This window comes from Orycteropus afer, unplaced genomic scaffold, assembly GCF_000298275.1.
Source record: "Orycteropus afer afer isolate SDZICR_OR568_19922 unplaced genomic scaffold, OryAfe1.0 scaffold00002, whole genome shotgun sequence".
Taxonomy (NCBI): Eukaryota; Metazoa; Chordata; class Mammalia; order Tubulidentata; family Orycteropodidae; genus Orycteropus; species Orycteropus afer.
In genome coordinates, this window is record NW_006921589.1 from 25,778,253 (window position 1) to 25,796,803 (window position 18,551).

General features: G+C 39.8%; 1 protein-coding gene across 1 annotated transcript in view; it reads left to right on the forward strand.

The window, feature by feature from the left end:
* The window catches only part of MDH1B (malate dehydrogenase 1B), a 33,561-nt gene extending 17,379 nt beyond the window's left edge, over window positions 1-16,182 (forward strand). Inside the window, exons 6-11 of the mRNA XM_007935964.1 lie at window positions 1,248-1,389; window positions 3,110-3,273; window positions 5,716-5,855; window positions 6,162-6,216; window positions 14,107-14,154; window positions 16,154-16,182. Of these exons, the coding sequence (XP_007934155.1) occupies window positions 1,248-1,389; window positions 3,110-3,273; window positions 5,716-5,855; window positions 6,162-6,216; window positions 14,107-14,154; window positions 16,154-16,182 (578 nt within the window). The remainder of the gene's footprint in view (window positions 1-1,247; window positions 1,390-3,109; window positions 3,274-5,715; window positions 5,856-6,161; window positions 6,217-14,106; window positions 14,155-16,153) is intronic.
* Window positions 16,183-18,551: the final 2,369 nt, after the last annotated feature.

Genomic DNA, 18,551 nt, shown 5'->3' on the forward strand with positions numbered 1-18,551 from the left:
GTAGGGGTGCATTACCCAATGAGCAAGGTCAGCACTGGTTGATTAATCTGTAGTGAACAATTTCACATGAGTTCATGAGAAAAACACATGAAACTCTTCACTAAAGTTTAGTAAGTAAGCACGTGTAAGCCTATCCTACTGTAACTGATTGTTGTGTTGTTGTTGTTATGTGCTGTCGAGTTGGACCCAACTCATAGCGACACCTCCTTGGGTTTCCGAGGCAGTATCACTGCGGAAGTAGATTGCCCCATCTTCCTTCCAAGGAGTGGCTGGTCGGTTTGAACCGCCAGCATTCTGGTTAACAGTCAAGTGCTTTAGGCACTATGCTACCAGAGCTCCCCTGTAACTGGTAGGGATTGTAAATTTAAAAAGAGACTTTGATTCTTTAGGAAAATATTATAGGGTTGGAAGAAAGAAACACCAGCCATATCTGGAAGCAGAATCTCTGATGTGATAGAAAAATGTGACATTATTCTCTACAGATTAGCAAGTAAGCACAAGAAAACCTGTGCTTACCTCGCTTATTAGCTAATCTGATATTGAGTCTAAGCCTAGCACCTAGAAGTGCCTCACACCTAGAAGATATTCAATAACTGTTTGTTCACTAGGGTGTTCCTTTAAAAGAATCCAAACAAAACCCGCTGGCATCAAGTCAATTCCAAGTCATAGCAACTGTATAGGACAGAATAGAACTGCCCATAGAGTTCCCTAGGCTGCAAATCATTATGGAAGCAGACTGCCTCATCTTTCTCCTGTGGTATGGCAGCCCAGTGCTTTAACCACTGTGGCACCAAAGCTTCATGGTGTTCCATAGGGTCCTCTTATTACAATACCTTCATTTTTCAGGAGATGAAACCCACCGAGACAGTTAAGTTGCCCAGGTTTCTATCCCTGTTTAGAATCCTTGACAGGCCAAAGCAGATAAAAAGCACATGTCTTACTCTGGCAGTGTCATAAGATTAAGACCAACACCAGTGATATAATCTTCAGTAGCATTTATTTCAGGGAACATTCCATTACTCTTTTAACTTGATCATGTACTCATAGCCATTCATGGAACCTTATTAGAGATTGTCAAACCCTGATGACTGGAAGCTGATTGATTCCACTTGCACAGTTTTAGAGAACATAACTTAGACTCATTTTATAGCAAAAGAATCAATCCTCAAACAAATAAACAAAGGTTTCAGGCAATTTTTTATATTAATGTTCAAATCATGTCTATTTTTTATTCTTTTTCTTTATAGAAATCAAAGATGTGATAATTTGGGGCAACATTAGTGGAAATAACTATGTTGATCTGAGGAAGACCAAGGTCTACAGATATGAGAGTGCTATTTGGGGACCTCCTCACTATTCACGTCCTGTTTTAAAATTGATTTTTGATAGGTACAGTATATTTTTAAGTGAAGTACACTAACAATGTTAAGTACATCTATAATAGTAGTTATAACCTTTAAAGTAATTTTATAACTCTTAGCTCTGTGGCATAGTGCCTAAGACATTTGACTGCTAACCAAAAGGCTGGCGGTTCAAACCCACCAGCCTCTCCTCAGAAGGAAGGTTGGGCAATCAACTTCTGTAGTAATACTGCCTCAGAAACCCAAGGAAGGGTTGCTATGAGTCGGATCCAACTCAAAGGCAGTGAGTTTGGTTTTGGTTTTTGAGCACAAAAATAACTTGCATTATTCATACTCATTTTTGCTTGTGCTATTTATCAGAGAAACACAAAAATCCAGAAAATTTTAACTAGTCAATCTCCACCCTCAATTTATTTCATTTTGAAATTGTGGACTTTCATATTTCAGATGATTCTTAAAGTAGCTCACATAATACATTAAAATATCTCTAAAGTGGACATATATAACGGGGATCTTACTTAACATGAAGATAAAAATGTGTGTCCAAGTAGAAATTAGTTGAAAAATGTTTGAGAACAAGGAACTAAGCTGGTGAGCAGGCCAGGTCCCACTGAGTGTTATGTCTCAGGATAGGTAAAATCAAGTAGTGCAGGGTACAGTCTCTAGGAGCAAACCACCTGGGTTTGAATTCTCACTTAGCCACTCACTAGCCATATGGCTTTAGAAAAGTTACTTAACCTCTCTGTGCCTCAGTTTATTCATCTGCAAAGTGAAAATGGTAACACAGTATGGGCCTTATAGTGGCTGGGAAGGTTAAACAGTAATACTGTAAAGCACTTAGAGCATCAGAGGAGGAGAAAAGAGGAGTGCCTTTCAGCGTATTTCTAAACTTTGCAGTCCTTTCCCAGTTATAGATTTCCATTCCGTCACTTTTGGGTGTTTACCCATCCTCGGATCGTAGGAATTTCATTCATACCAGAACTTCTGTGCCCAAGTTCCCACTCCTGGGGCTTGTCCCTTGGCATTTGCTGCCTGGGTAGAATGGTGAATGGCGCTTTCTCACACTGAGTCAACAGATGTTTAATGTTTGCTTTAATCCAGCTGTACTCTTCCCTTAGTTTAGATTTGAGATTATAAGAACATAATTATTTCTCTAATGTTCAATGTGAATAATTCAATATTTTATGAACTTTGTTGAACATGAAGGACCCTTCTGGTTCCAAGTTACCATGCTATTGTTGTTGGTTGCCATCAAGTGAATTGTGACTCGTGGCCATCCCACGTGTGCAGAGGAGAGCTGCTCCAAAGGCTGAGACCTTTCAGAAGTAGGTCTCCAGGCTTGTCTTCTGAGGCACCTATGGGTGTCTTTAAACTGCCAACCTTTCGGGTAGCAGCACTTTACCATTTGCACCAGCCTGGGACTCCCCAGCCCCCAAGAAAATATACATGGACTAAATTCTTTGTCATGAAAAGAATTGTCCCTTCAGCCCTTAACACTTTCCTGTGTTCCACATTTATGTTACCATGTTTCTAGTTTGAAATGTTGAGACTATTTCTGCTGCATTTTATTATTTACCGAGCCACTTGTTCATGGGACTGAAGAAGCTGAGAGAAAAGGGACAAGGAGTCGTGTTTCTCTCCTGATTGTGCATTTGATTCCTTGTACTCAGCTTCATTGACCCGAGAAACATCCTTTTTCCTTTTTCATTCCTGTCTGCATCATAAAATTGGTTCTTTGTCTCCTACAGTGAGTGGGTAAACAAGGAATTTGTGGCAACGCTTGAAAATTTATCAGCCACAGGAAAACAATTTGGAGGTATTTTAGCTGCACACAGTATAGCTACTACATTGAAATACTGGTACCATGGCTCACCACCTGGGGAGATTGTGTCTTTAGGAGTACTGAGTAAAGGTAAATTAGTGTTCTTCATATCTTATAATATGTAAAAACCTCCTTGTGAACCTTATATTCCTCCTTTTATGTCACCATCTGTCTAGCTCTGAACATGTATAAGCTATCTGGACTTTGACAACTCCATAATCAGTCATTCATTCACTCAGTTATTCATTATGAAAGTCATCAGATATTTTGTGGAACAGCACTGGGAACACACATAGGAATTAGGTCTGGTCTCTGCCTTCAGTGACGTAAGCAGAGCCAGATACCTAAACGAAATGGTCCTATTAAGTTTTCCTTCCAGCATCCCAACTGAGAAAGGGAAAACCAAAACCAAAACAAGACAAAACAAAAAAAAACCCTTACTGCCATTGAGTCAATTCCTAGTAAATCTTTACAGATGTGCATGGTTCCATCTTCCTTCTGTGGAGCTGCTAGTGGGTTTGAACCACCAACCTTCTGGTTAACACTCAAATGCCTTAGGCCCTGCACCACCAGAGCTCCTTAAGAAAGGGAAAGCCAGTCAATTCTAGGCCAGGAACAGGAAGTTAGGACAGGCTTCGGAAAGGAGACAATACTCCAAGAAGCCTTGAAATATGAGTACTGCTTTCTGGGCAGACAAGTTTGAGAAGAACATCTAGGCACAGGGAGACCCAGGAGCAAAAATATAAGGACATGCTAGGAAGGGAAACTTCAGGACCTGAATCTTAGGATGCCAGGCAGCAGTGGGCACGCAAAATGTTTGCGCTCTGTTGACAAATACTGTATCTAAATTGTACAGCCTGAAGGTTCTAGTCTGCAGAAAATGATTCAGAGAACTTCTATTGATGTCTTAAAAACAGGACAGAGGAAATAGCTGCTCTGCCCTCAGCAGGCCCTGTCTAAGCAGTCTCTACCCTTTGTGCTTGCTCATGCTGCCTGAGGAAGCTTGTTCACTTGCAAAGCCACAGGCCCAGGCCTCTCTGCCGGGCTCTGGTCTGGGAAGCATTACCACCCGGATGCCGTGCGTCACTTCAGACTCCCAGTCTCAGTCTATGGCCCATATTCCTTATGTTTTTAATAGAACAACCATCCTGCCACTTATTCCACAGTGAAAATCAAGGAAATCCTCCCAAATCCTCCAAGTCAGAATTAATCTCTGTCTCAGCTCTCTATTTATTCACACAGCTTTTTGTTCCTCTATCAACATATTATAGTCTGCCTTTCATTGACAGTTGCATATGTCCCCTCCACTAGAGTGTGTCCACGCTGAGGACAGGGACCTCATTTGGCTCATTTCTCTGATCTTTCACTGAAGCAGCATTGTGCATGAAAGGTGCTCACCACATCTTGTTCAATTGAAGTTAAGGTACATGAACATCCCCATAGTGGAATTCAAATCTTTATGTTACCATTTTGGGGAAATAGGAATTACAAACTTTACCTTTTTGATAGAAAGAAAAACTAATTCATCTCTGTAGGACTACCATTCATCAATAAACAATGCAATGTTTGGAAGGTGGGGCAAGTGATCATTTTCTTCCTCCCTGAAACCATACCTGTAAGTAAACACTCTTACATTGTCTGCCTATAAGGCTAGCTCTTCACAGAGAAAACTAATAGAGACTGAACAGAAGACCTGGAACACCTCTAAGGAGAAGTCGTTTAGATGTTGTTTTCATGAATATCGTATGTATTTTTTTTTTTCTTTTGGCCCTAATGACAACATTTGAGATGATCAAAAAGACAGGAATGATTTTATTATTTGATAGGTATACAAAAAGGGAGAAATATTATCTGAATGCTCGTCAGTTAGTAACAAATGTTATTGGTCTTTTGGAGCACATCCAAGTGGGGGAGTAAGAGTTGCAAAGAAATAACCAGCTTTCCTGCCCCCTTGCTGTCCCTTGCCTTCCTGCTCTCTCCATATGTGACTACCACTTTAGGCTAGGATAGTACAAGGCCAGAGTGGGCAAACGACTTGCATCCATGGGGCTACATAAAGGACCAAGGGACCAACAAAAGGAATCCAGGCGAGGTGGGGAAGAGAAAGACTCATTAGTCCCTAGGGCAAATGCTGAAAATCTGAATCAGACGAGGAGGCAGTTGTGCGAGAATTTCAGGAGACAGAATTGTTAAAATGAGTGAGAAATTAGGGATGGGAGACAGAGAAGAGAGGTAACCCAGATCCAAGTTTTCTGAGTTGAGCATTTGGGGAACAGAGGTAACTCTGACAGAGATAGCTAGTGAGGAACCAACTCACAGAGCTTTATTCTCAATAGACATTCTGCCAGTCCTTCTAGAGTGAGTGTTTCAGTCCTCTCTGGTGAGGAATTCCCAGGAATTTAGTTTGATCATTATTATCAATTGAAACAAACATGTATTGTGTCTGACTGTATCTACCTTCCTTAGTAGGATGGTTTTATTTTTCTAAGTTCTTTTGTTTTGCTTAACTTTGTGTTTGTTTGCTCACTGCAGGCCAGTTTGGTATTCCTGAAGGGCTTGTCTTTTCTATGCCTGTAAAATTTGAGAATGGAAGTTGGGTAGTTCTTACAGATCTTGAAGGTATTGAAATAAGTGAACCAATAATGACCAGAATGACAAGTGATATAATTCAGGTAATGTCAGAATAGATAGAAGGAAAATGACTTTGATAATGGCTTGAAACTGATTCTCTGAGGCCAATGCATGCATTGGTCTTCCGTGAGTTTAATCTTGGAACTTATTCCTAAACATAACAAGGAATCAATAAAAGTTTGAATAAATCAGCAGAAGAATGCTACTCATCTGGTTATTTAATTCCTGGTAGGATAAAAATAACTATTGGTTATTAAAAAATCAAGAATCAAAGTGTTTTTCTATTAAAAATGACTAAATTAGTAACTGTGGTCATTTAATTCTCTGATTTTAAAATTTTTCAACAGGAAAAACTTGTGGCATTTGGAGATGTTATCTATTTTGAACCATACCAATCAGGTAATACCTTAGATGTGATATTTTAATTGGGTGTCTATTAAACAAGTATTAAAATATTTGTTACAACTCCATTACTATTTAATATAGATAACACTAATCTATATTTGACCATGTTTAAACTAATTTGTTGACAAAGTAAACTAAGTTATAGTTGTCCTTTGAGACAATCCATCTCAGAAGAATCCTGAAGAAATCACATCTTTAAAACTCTTAAGAACTTTTTTTCGTGTGCCATATTTGCTTGAGTGGAGAGGCACCTGATCAAGTTTGATTTTAGTTTAGAGAACAATTGGAAGAAGGCAAGGATCTCTACAAAAAGAATGGTATTAGGAGGCTAGTGCAGGGACGCAGGGAAGAGATGATTACACCTGAGGCTAGATGTGATGGAAATTTGAGAGATAGATAGGAGTTGAAATTACCACAGAGATCATAGGCTTCTTCTGGTTGAGCACCTGGCTAGATTTCCTGATGGGGGAAAATGTGAAAAATAACATTATTTGAGAGAGATGAGAACGTAACGTGAGTGAATGTGTATATGTGTATGTGTGTGTGTTGGATGGTGGAGGAAAAGACATGGTGCCAGCAAAAAAGAATTTGTGAGTTCAGGTTTTTACATTTTGATTTTGAGATACATGCAGGCTATCTAGACAACAGAAATTTCAGGTAGAACATTGAATACTTTGTGGAGCTCAGAAAGATCTGGATTGCGGTTATCAGATTGGGAGTTGTTGCCTCATAAATAGAAATGAAGTCTTGAGCATTATAGAGTTCATCTAAAGAGAGTGCAAGAAAAGAGAGACTGAAAGAATTAGCATTAAATCATTTGATAGAGCAGGAAGAGCTGATATGACTGTGAGCGGGGGTGATCAAAGAGAAGAAGAGAGGATGAACATCCAAACTCTGATGTCACAGAAGATCTGAAGGCAGAGAATGTTCCAAGAATAAGGGCTGGTCTACTGGAACAGAGGCTGCTGGAAGATTAAGTAAATTGAAGTTCGGAAAGTTACCATTGTATCTGTGATTTAGAGCTTATTTGTGTCTTTGGTGAAGTCATTTGTGGGATGGGGAAGGCAGAAATAAAGCAGGAGTGGGGAGAGAAGAGACCAATATAGGAGGGTGAGCCCTGGCCTTGAAAGCCACAGTCTTGCACGGAGCCAGTGTGCTTAGTGCTGTGGGCCAGTGTGATGTGCCAGGTGCCAGAGAACAAATCAAAGAGCCCCATCAGGTCTTTAGAAGATGGACAGTCTTCTGGGAGGAGGTGCTCTCCAAAGTGAGTCATGAAGGAAGACCTTACCCAAAGTGTAAGTGAATGGGACGGCTGTTCCATTCAGAGAGCAACATATACAAAGGCAACTTTGGGCCTTGCTCAAAACATTATTCCATGGATTCTAGAATCAAAGTACTGAAAGTAACTTGACCTCTCATAGTTCAGAAATTTCTACATATTAACATAATCAATGAGATGACCCATGTATGAGGTTTGTTTCACCTTTTCAATTAATTTAATATTTAATTCACTGATTTTTAGGAAATGACTTAGCCAAAAATCATGAAAAGGTCTTACCCATCAAAGATGACAGCCATAAAGATGAAAGGCCCGCAGAAGGTTGGTACACTCAATTGGGGGAAAAAATCTTTTTAATCCAAGTATTAACACAAAATGTCAGAGATTTGATTCATATTAGCCATAAAATGGGAATTAAATCCATCACCTTGCTCCTGTATTCAAAAATAAGATCATATTTTAAATCTACTTAAATCTTTGGAGGAAATTAGCAGAGACTCATGGAGCATCTTCTATGTCCTAGCCACTGTGAGAGACTCTAGGGAACAAAATGAGGGAGTTATGGTCAAATAACCAGGAAAGGGAGGGAGCAGGAGTAGCCTTGGAGACCTCAGGAGCAGCAGGATATTCCGGTAAAAGGGGGGGGGGCAAGGCTAGGCCCCAAGCCCCCTAGAGCCAGGAAAGGGGGGGAATGGCCAGGGACCACAGAGTGGCAGGTTCCAAGGAGGAATTGGGTAAGGGGAGGGTGCAGAGGTTTCCAGCAGCTAAGGGAGACAAATTTGTCTGTCAGTTTGTCATCCTATGATGCTTGTACATTGCTGTGAGGCTTTGGGCTGTGCCACTGGTGTTTCAGATGCCAGCAGAGTTGCACATGGTGCACAGGTTGCAATGCACCTTACAGACTAAGACAGACTAGGAAGAAGGACGAGGCCATCCACTTCTCAAAAATTGGCCAGGGAAAACCTTATGAATAGCAGAGAAACACTGTCTAATACAATACTGGACAACTTTATGAATAGCTTGGAAACATTGTCCGACCCAGTGCAGGAAGACGAACCCCTTGGATCAGAAAGCACTCAATATAGGACTGGGAAAGAGCTGCCTCATCAGAGTAGAACCAACCTTAATGATATGGATAAAGTAAGTCTTTCAGGACCTCCATAGGCTGACATGGCATGCCCAAATTGAGGAGAAACAGCTACAAGCATCCATTAGTAATGGGAATATGGAATGTACAAAGTATGAATCTAGGAAAATTGGAAGTTGTCAAAAATGAAACAGAACACATAAAGATTGATATCCTAGCCATTAGTGAGCTGAAAAATGGATCAGTTTTGGGCATTTTGAATCAGACAACCATATGATCTACTATGCTAGGAATGACAAATTGAAGAGGAATGGCATGGCATTCATCATCACAAAGGATGTTTCAAGATCTGTCCTGAAGTACAATGCTGTCAGTAATAGGATAATATCCATACATCTACAAGTAAGACCCATTAATACTACTATTATTCAAATTTATACACCAACCACCAAAGCCAAAGATGAGGAAATTGAAGATTTTTATCAGCTTCTGCAATCTGAAATTGAACAAACATGCACTCAAGATATGTTGCTTATCACTGGTAATTGGAATGCAAAAGTTGGAAATGAAGAATCACCAGTTGTTGGAAAATTTGGCCTCGGTGACAGAAATAACGCTGGAGATCACATGATAGAATTTGGCAAGAGCAACGATTTATTCATTGCAAATACCTTTTTTCAACAACACAAACAGCACCTGTACACATGGACTTTGCCAGATGGAGTACACAGGAATCAGATTGACTACATCTGTGGCAAGAGGAGATGGAAAAGCTCAGTATCTTCAGCCAAAACCAGGCCAGGAGCTGATTGTGGAACAGACCATCAACTGCTCATACGCAAGTTCAACTTGAAGTTGAACACAATTAAAACAACTCCACAAGAGCCAAAATATGACCTTGAATAAATCCCTCCTGAATTTAGAGACCATCTAAAGAATAGATTTGATGCATTGAATAATGACCGAAAACTGGAAGAATTGTGGGATGACATCAAGAGCAAGAGGTCTTTAAAAAGATGAGAAAGCAAGAGGTCATTAAAAAGATGAGAAAGAAAGAAAAGACCAAAGTGGGTGTCAGAAGAGACTCTGAAACTTGCCCTAGAGCAAGAATAGCTAAAACAAATGGAAGAAACAACAAGATGAAAGAACTGAGCAGAGGATTTCAAAGAGCAGCTTGAGCAGACAAAGCCAATTACTATTATGAAATATGCAGAAACCTGGAGTTAGAAAACCAAAAGGGAAGAATATGCTCAGCATTTCTCAAGCTGAAAAAACTGAGGAAAAAATTTAAGCCTCGTGTTGCAATATTGAAACATTCTATGGGCAAAATATTGAATGATGCAGGAAGCATCAAAAGAAGATGGAAGGAATACACAGAGTCACTGCACCAAAAAGAACTGGTCAATCTACATCCATTTCAGCAGGTGGAATATGTTCAAGAACCAATAGTATTGAAGGAAGAAGTCAAAGTCGCACTGAAAGAATTGGAGAAGAACAAGGCTCCAGGAATTGCCAGAATACCCCTTGAGATGTTTCAACAAGTAGATGCCCTGCTGGAGGCACTCACTCAGTTATGCCAAGAGATTTGGAAGACAGCTACCTGGCCAACTGACTGGGAGATATCTATATTTGTACCCATTCCAAAGAAAAGTGATCCCACAGAATGTGGAAATCATCAAACAATATCATTAATATCACATGAAAATAAAATCTTACTGAGGATAATTCAAATATTATTGCAGCAGTATATTGACAGAGAACTTCCAGAAATACAAGCTGGTTTCAGAAGAGGATGTGGAACAAGGGATATCATTGCTGATGTCAGATGGATCTTGGCTCAAAGCAAAGAATACCAGAAAGATGTTTACTTGTGTTTTATTGACTATGAAAAAAACATTTGATTATGTGGATCATAACAAATTGTGGATAACATTGAGAAGAATGGGAATTCCCGAACACTTAATTGTACTCATAAGGAACCTATACATAGACCAGGAGGCTGTCATTCAAACTGAAAAAGGGAACACTGCGTGGTTTAAAATCAAGAAGGGAGTGTGTCAGGGTTATATCCTTTCACTATATTTATTCAATCTGTATGCTGAGCAAATAATCCGAGAGGCTGGACTATATGAAGAAGAATGTGGCATCAGGATTAAAGCAAGAATCATTAGCAACCTGAGATACACTGATGACACAGCTTTGCTGCTGAAAGTGAGGATGACTTGAAGTACTTACTGATGAAGATTGAAGAATACAGTCTGCAGTATGGATTACATCTCAATATAAAGAAAACAAAAATCCTCACAACTGGACCTATAAGCAGCATCACAATAAATGGAGAAAAGATTGAAATTGTCAAAGACTTCACATTGCTTGGTTCTACAATCAACACCAATGGAAGCAGCAGTTAGGACATCAGACAACATATGTTGTTGTTGTTATGTGCCCTGGAGTCAGACCCGACTCATAGCGACCACTCCTTGGGGTTCCGATATATAGCACTGGGCAAATCGGTGGCAAAGGACCTCTTTCAAGTGCTGAAGAGCAAAGATGTCTCCTTGAGGACTAAGGTGCACCTGACTAACAGGTCTGTCCTGGAGGAAGTGCAGCCAGAATGCTCCTTGGACGAGAGAAAGGCCAGACCTCGTCTCACCTACTTTGGTCATGGTGTCAGAAGGGACCATACCCTGGGGAAGGATGTTATGCTTGGTAAGGTGGAGGGTTGACGAAAGAGGAAAAGGCCCTCAATGAGACGGACTGACACAGTGGCAGCATCAGTGGGCTCAAGTGTAGCAAGAATCACGGAGCTGGCTGACGACTGGGCGGTGTTTCGTTCTGCTGTCCGTAGGGTCGCTATGAGTTGGAGACGACTCGACGGCTCCTAACAACAACAACATGATCACATAACCATGTCTGGGGAAAGGAGCCATGAGTATTTGAAAAGGCAAATAACAAGATAATGAATTTAAAAGCTCAATAAACAAGACCTGTAACCTTTTGCTGTAGAGTCTATTCTGACTCATAGCAGCCCTATAGAACAGAGTAGAACTGCCCCATAGGGTTCCCAAGGCTGTGATCTTTACAGGAGTGGACTGTCATGCCACATCTGTCTCTTGTGGAGCAGCTGGTGGGTGCAAACTGTCAACCTTTCAGTTGGCAGCCAAGCGTTTACCCACTGTATCACCAGGGCTCCTTCAATGAATTGGGCAAGACAAGTCAAAAGGAAGGATAGTGTACAATAAGTAATCTAGAAACTCACAAAAAACGAAGATCCTTGAAGGCTCTTTGAAGGAGAAAATTGAATCACAGCTTGAAATCTAGTGGGGACTTAATATGACTGAAGATAAGCAAATGGGGAATTATATATTCAGAAACTGTGGTAGATGCTAGGGACATAAAGATAAATAGAACATGGTTCTGCCCTCAAAGTGCTCACCACCTAGTGTGAGAAATAAAGCAATTAAAAAAAAAAAAAAAACCTAATATGAGGTAAGAGCTATGTTAGAGAGAGACCGAGAGACCCAGGGTACAATGGGACCACATAGGAGATCTACTGACATAGAATGGGAGGCCAGGAAAGGCCTTCCAGGGGAGAGGACACATGGGAGCTGACTCTAGAAGAAAGAGTATGAAGTAGTTTAACAAAAAGTGGTGTGCAGGTAGAGGGTAGGTAAGAAGTTGGGAATGAAAGGTATCCCACCAGAAAGAACAACATGGGCAAAGAAGGCATATTACATGATTGAGTCTTGACCAGAAGCACAAACCTGGGTAAGTATAACATTGTATCCAGAAGACATTAAGTAGAGTTGCTGGACTAGAGCAGGGTATCCAAAAAGAATGAGTAAACCTGGGGAAAGTAGGTAGGGGCCAGATAGCAGTTGGCTAAATGGCTGGTTAAAACCTTAGCAAATGGCTGTTGAGTGGAGGGGCAAAGCACGAATTAATGGAATCAGTCTTTTTATGATAAGCATACCTTGGAGATACTGTGGGTTCGGTTCCAGACCACCACAATTAAGTGAATGTAATGATAAAGTGAGTCACACAACCTTTTGGTTTCCCAGTGCATAGAAGAGTTATGTTTACACTATACTGTAGTCTATTAAATGTGCAATGCAATGGCATTATGGAAAAGTTTGAAGTATTGTGAGAACTGCCAAAATGTGACGTAGAGACATGAACTATGCAAAAACTGTTGGAAAAATCACACCAGAAGATTGCTCAACACAGGGTTGCCACAAACTTTCAATTTGTAAAAAATTGCAGTATGTGCAAAGTACAGTAGAGTGAGGCATAATAAAATGAGGTAAGCCTTACTGACCATTCCATATCATTGACCCTTTAGAGCCCAAATCACTGTCCAGAAGAACATGGAGAATTTGGTGCCACTCAGAATTGGTGCCCTAAAGAGGTCCGGTCAGATAGACAGTGCCTCCAAGAACCTGAGTGGCAGCACTGTTATTCTAGCTGATACAGCTACTGTAAAGCAATACTCAAGGACTTAGGGCACTAAACCAAAACCCCAAACTCACTGCCATTGGGTCAATGCTGATGCATAGTGACCCCCACTGAGTTTCCAAGGCAGTAAATCTTTACAGAAGTAGATTGCCCCGTCTTCCTTCCATAGAGCAACTGGTGGGTTTCAATTGCCAACCTTCTGGTTAACAATCAAATGCCTTAGGTACTGCACCACCGAGGTCCTTGAGGGCACTAAGGCCCTTGTGAAATAACTGAGAAGAAACTATAAGGTTTGTCATGAAGACGGTGATTTGTAGCTTTCTGGAACAGAGGTTGTTGTTGTTGTTGTTGTTATGTGCTGTTGAGTCAAACAGAGGAGTAGAAGCTAAATTGCAGAGTAGTGTTTCTCATGTATTCCCAAGACTACTTGCATCAGAACAATTTAAGTTATTAACTAAGACTTAGACTCCTAGACTGCCTAAGAAGTCATAAGCTTATATAGACTAAAGAACTTTAGTGACAACAAAGTGAGAAAATAGGATTGACTTCAGGTTGTTTTGCAGGTCATTTTTCAAGTGAGCAGGAGATTCAAATATAAGTTATTATAGTGTTTTCCATATTATGGGTAATAATCTTTATGTAGGTCATAAAAAAAATAGTGAGTCACAAAATCAACTTAATGAGTTGTGACCAGCATTTTTCCCCAATGAATTGGAATGAAATTGATATGAAAAGATAAAGTAGGAAAGAGAAGAAAAGTGTAAGACCAACACTCCCCCCACACACACACACACATGATGAACTAGAAGAGATAAGAAAAAGAGGAATAGAAAAGAAAAGGGAAAGTAAGAATAGATCAGAAAAGGGTAAGTATTTTATCCTGTAATCTTTTGGTTTCATTTATACTTGCGCCTATATGCCAGGCTGCAGTGGAAAATGCATTTTGTGCTGTGGGTCATGGTCAAAAAAGTTTGAAAAGCACTGACTTAGAATATCTCAAAGGTTGTTAATTTTATCCTAAACAAACATGTTTTATTTTTGGTTTCAGAACATAAACATGGCTTACACTCTGATAGAATCCAAGATGAAGAGAAAGATGTAGCTTTATCAGCTAGTAAGTTGGTTGATTTATAAACAATTTCTGTAGTGCTAATTGTCACAACTCACACTGTCCATACTTAAAATGATGTTGTGGTCAGAAGAACATAGTTCAGTAACCAGCTTAATTGTAAAATAACTCATATTCTGTCCTTTTAGTTTGTAAATACTCTGAAGAGGAGCTAAATAATGCCAACAGTTTTTATTTTTTAATTTAATACTGCAATTGCTTCCTTAATCATACTTATCTCAAATTTTTCCCAAATCCTCTAACTGCAGCTCTGCCCCCTGTGTCTCATCCTTCCCGCCCTTCTGTTTTCAGTTCTTCATTACAAAGCCCAAACTAACCAACATGGCGATTCAGGGTCCTCCTAAGAAGGAGGAGACTGAGAAAGCCACGTTAGAATTTTCTTTAAGAGGGAAACTTTGGGAAATAGCTTCTTATCTTTGATCACATATAATGTGAATACTTACAAATAATTATGTAGAGGCCTATATATTTTCTGACTTTGCCTTTACAAATTGTATATTCAAAAAATGCCAAATCTAGTCTGTTTCCATTTTTACCACTCCTTTACCTAAAATTGCCTATATAGAAGGGAGCTGGCAAGCATTGGGGAGTTTCCCTGTGATTTTGACTGCATATCAAGACTTCACAGGGAGATTGGTAGAAAATCACTACACTGAGCCACTGAGCTAACATCTGCCTGTTTCACTTGCCCTCAAGAGGGTTGAACAAGACAAATATCTTACCCTTACAGTTGTGGGCTCTTAGAAGACTGAAAAAAAAAAAAAAAACCTCATTACCGTCAAGTGGATTCTACTCATAGTGACCCCTTGGCTTTCCGAGACAGTATCTCTATGGAAGTAGATTGCCCGTCTTCTTTCTGAGGAATGGCTGGTGAGTTTGAACCACCAGCCTTCTGATTAGCAGTCAAATGCCTTAGGCACTAGACTAAGACCATATAAAAGTAGTCTAGCATCTCTCAACTTCTATGAGAGCAAGGCACTCAGAGAAACTTGGAGTGGAAGGAAAATGATAGAACAAAATAAGAATAACTGCACAAATCAATGTGCTTTAAATAATAAATGCTCTATTCTTTTCATCTGTCCCTCCTTCAGTGGAATTTCCAGATCTGAATCCTCAAAGCATCCCAGAAAAGGCTTACAGTCTAGTAGCCACAAACAATATGTGGTAGACAAAATGTTCAGTAATCTTTTGTGTTCTACAAACGGAACTGTGTAGAAGAAGACCAAATTCCCTTGGAATGTAGTTCTTTTCAAACTCTCTCCTCTCCATAGGCACATCCCCAGGGACTCACCCTTACTTGCTTGCTCTTCTGAAACCTAGCTTCCCACTGTTATAGCCATGGCAATGACAGCAAGAACCTGATCCTTCCCTCAGAATGGATAGATAAGAAAGTAGACACAAATATATCTGCAAGTCCAGATGTTCCAAGTATATTACTGAGTTGTCATTATTGTATATGAAAGCAAGGCTGATGTAGATTTCTTTGTGGCTGACCAATCTGGGTATTCACCCAGGCTTCCACACTTTTATTTAAGTGTCCCATAAAATGAAAACAGTCCATTGCTCATTTTGCACTGTTTGAAAATGTACAGTTATAATGGGCTTTGGAGTGGAGCTAACCACGGGGAATAAGAATTGGTGCACAGAGGAGAAACCTGGCCAAGAGAAGAAAGGGAGCTGACAGTATGGCTGAATAGAACATTCAGAGTGAGAAACAAAGGAGCCAAGAGTGACTGACTATGTAGAAATAAACTCAGGTCCAGGAAAGAGGCAAAAATTTAGTTTTGCTATTAGAAATGTCTAATGATGGCCTTGTGGTTTTATTTCCCCATAGAAACCCTCTCACACTTGCATTCCTTCAACATTGAATCTGATTGAATCCAGTAAACAGAAGAGGGGGAAGCAAAGAAAAGCTAAGAAAAATATAAGTTACAATGTGTTTTTTTAACATAGTTATAGCTTTTCATTTTTCTTCCTTTTACAGACTCTGAAGGCAAAAGCATGAAACGGTAAAAGATCAAATTATATTCAACATAAAATTATTTGGTAGTGCAACAAATATAGAGACCCATGAACGTCTGTATTCAGGGAATAACTTGAGTCCTAGATGATATTATGTTGGCAATTTAATAACAATGACAACACAAATAAATTGTCAGAATTCAATCATTTTGTCTTACTTGTATTCATTCATGTTAGTTTATTATTATATTTTCTCCAAAATACCAAAACCAAACCAAACTCACTGCCATTGAGTCAGTTCTGACTCATAGCAAGCCCCATTGGGTTTCTGAGGCTGTAAATCACTACACTACCAGAGCTCTTTTTATGTAATTAGATTGACCCATCTTCCTTCTACAGAGCAAGCTGGTGGGTTTGAACCACCAACCTTCTGGTTAGCAGTCAAATGCCTTAGGTATTGTGCCCTCAGAGCTCCACAGTTTGGTATAAATAGCTATTTTTAAAAACAGAATTCTCAGTTGTTGTATTTCTTGCTTATATATCCTTCTAAGACAACCTGTTTTAACCTACTGCCTGTACTTAAGAGTTGGAGTTAGGTGGCTGTATTTGCTTAGATGACCTTTCCACCACCACGTCAACTGATTGAACCAGGCTAGACACACCTCTCCCACTTGTCTGACAGTTTGTCATACTGTGGTAATTTGAGTGTTGCTATGAGCTTGGAGGCTATGCCACTGGTATTTCAAATACCAACAGGGTCACCCATGATAGACAGATTTCAGTGGAGCTTCCAGACTAAAACAGACTAAGAAGAATGTGGCCAGATACACTTCTGGAAAAACTGACAACTGAAACATTACAAATATCAGTGGAACACTGATATGGTGCTGGAAGATGAGCCCCTCAGGTTGGAAGGCACTTAAAATACAACTGGGGAAGAACTGCTTCCTCAAAGTAGAATCAACCTTAATGATGTGGATGGAGTAAAGCTTTCAGGTCCTTCATTTATTGATGTGGCATGATTCAAAATGAGAAGAAACAGCTGCAAACATCCATTAATAATTGGAACATGGAATGTACAAAGTATAAGTCTAGAAAAATTGGAAGTTGTCAAATATAGAATGGAATGCATAAAGATCAATAGCTTAGACATTAGTGAGCTGAAATGGACTGGTATTGAACATTTTAAATTGGACAATCATATGGTTTACTATGCTGGGAATGACAAATTGAAGAGGAATGGCATTACATTCTTCATCAAAAAGAACATTTCAAGATCTATCCTGAAGTACGATGCTTTTAGTGATGGGATAAGCATAAGAGGAAGACCAGTTAATATAATTATTATTCAAATTTACGCACAAACCACTAAAGCAAAAGATGAGGTGATAGTTTGTGATTTCAGTGTGAAAGTTGGAAACAAACAAAAAAGAATCAGTAGTTAGAAAAAACAGCCTTGATGATTGAATTGATACTGGAGATCTCCTTATACAATGTTGCAAGACCAATGACTTACTCAGTGAAAATACATGTCTTCAACAACATAAACAGAGACTACATACATAGACTTTGCCAGATGGAATATACAGGAATTTAATCAATTACATCTGTGGAAAGAAGCAATGGAGAAGTTCAATATCATTAGTTAGGACAAGGTCAGGAGCTGACTTGGAACAGACTATCAATTGCTCATATGTAAGTCTAAGTTGAAGCTGAAGAAAATTAAAACAAGGCCATGAGAGCCAAAATACAACCTTGATTATATTCCACCTGAATTTGGAGACCATCCCAAGAATAGATTTGATGCACTGAATGCCAATGAGATATGTTGTGGTGTTACAGTTGGAGCTGTGTGTCAACTGGGCTGGATCACAATTCTGTGTAGTTTAAGCAGTTGTGATGTGGGTTATTCTCGTGATGGGATCAGATGTATATGTTTTGAACAACCAATCTGTTTAAAGGGAGTTTCCCTAGGGGTGTGGCCTGCTGCCAATATATTTATGGACATTCTGGGAAAAGAGATATTCTTCTGTGGATCAGGATCCTGTTGTGCTGCCTACAACTGTCCGTGAGTGAACAATCCACCATTCTGCCTGGAGATCTTGGATTCATCATTCGTTGGAGTCAACAGCTGATATACTGCCTGCCAACCTTGACCTCATCAGCCCCTGCAGCTGCGTGAGTTGGGAAAAGCCTCCAGCATGACATTTGATCCAAGAACTTGGGACTTTCCGGCTTCTCTAAGTGTGTGAGTCATTTTCCTAAGATAAATTTCTCTTTCTCTATATGTATATATGGGAGCTCCGGTAGCATAGTGCCCAAGGCACTTGACTGCTAACCAGAAGGCTGGCGGTTCAAACCCACCAGCCACTCCTCAGAAGGAAGGTTGGGCAATCCTACTTCTGTAGTGATACTGCCTC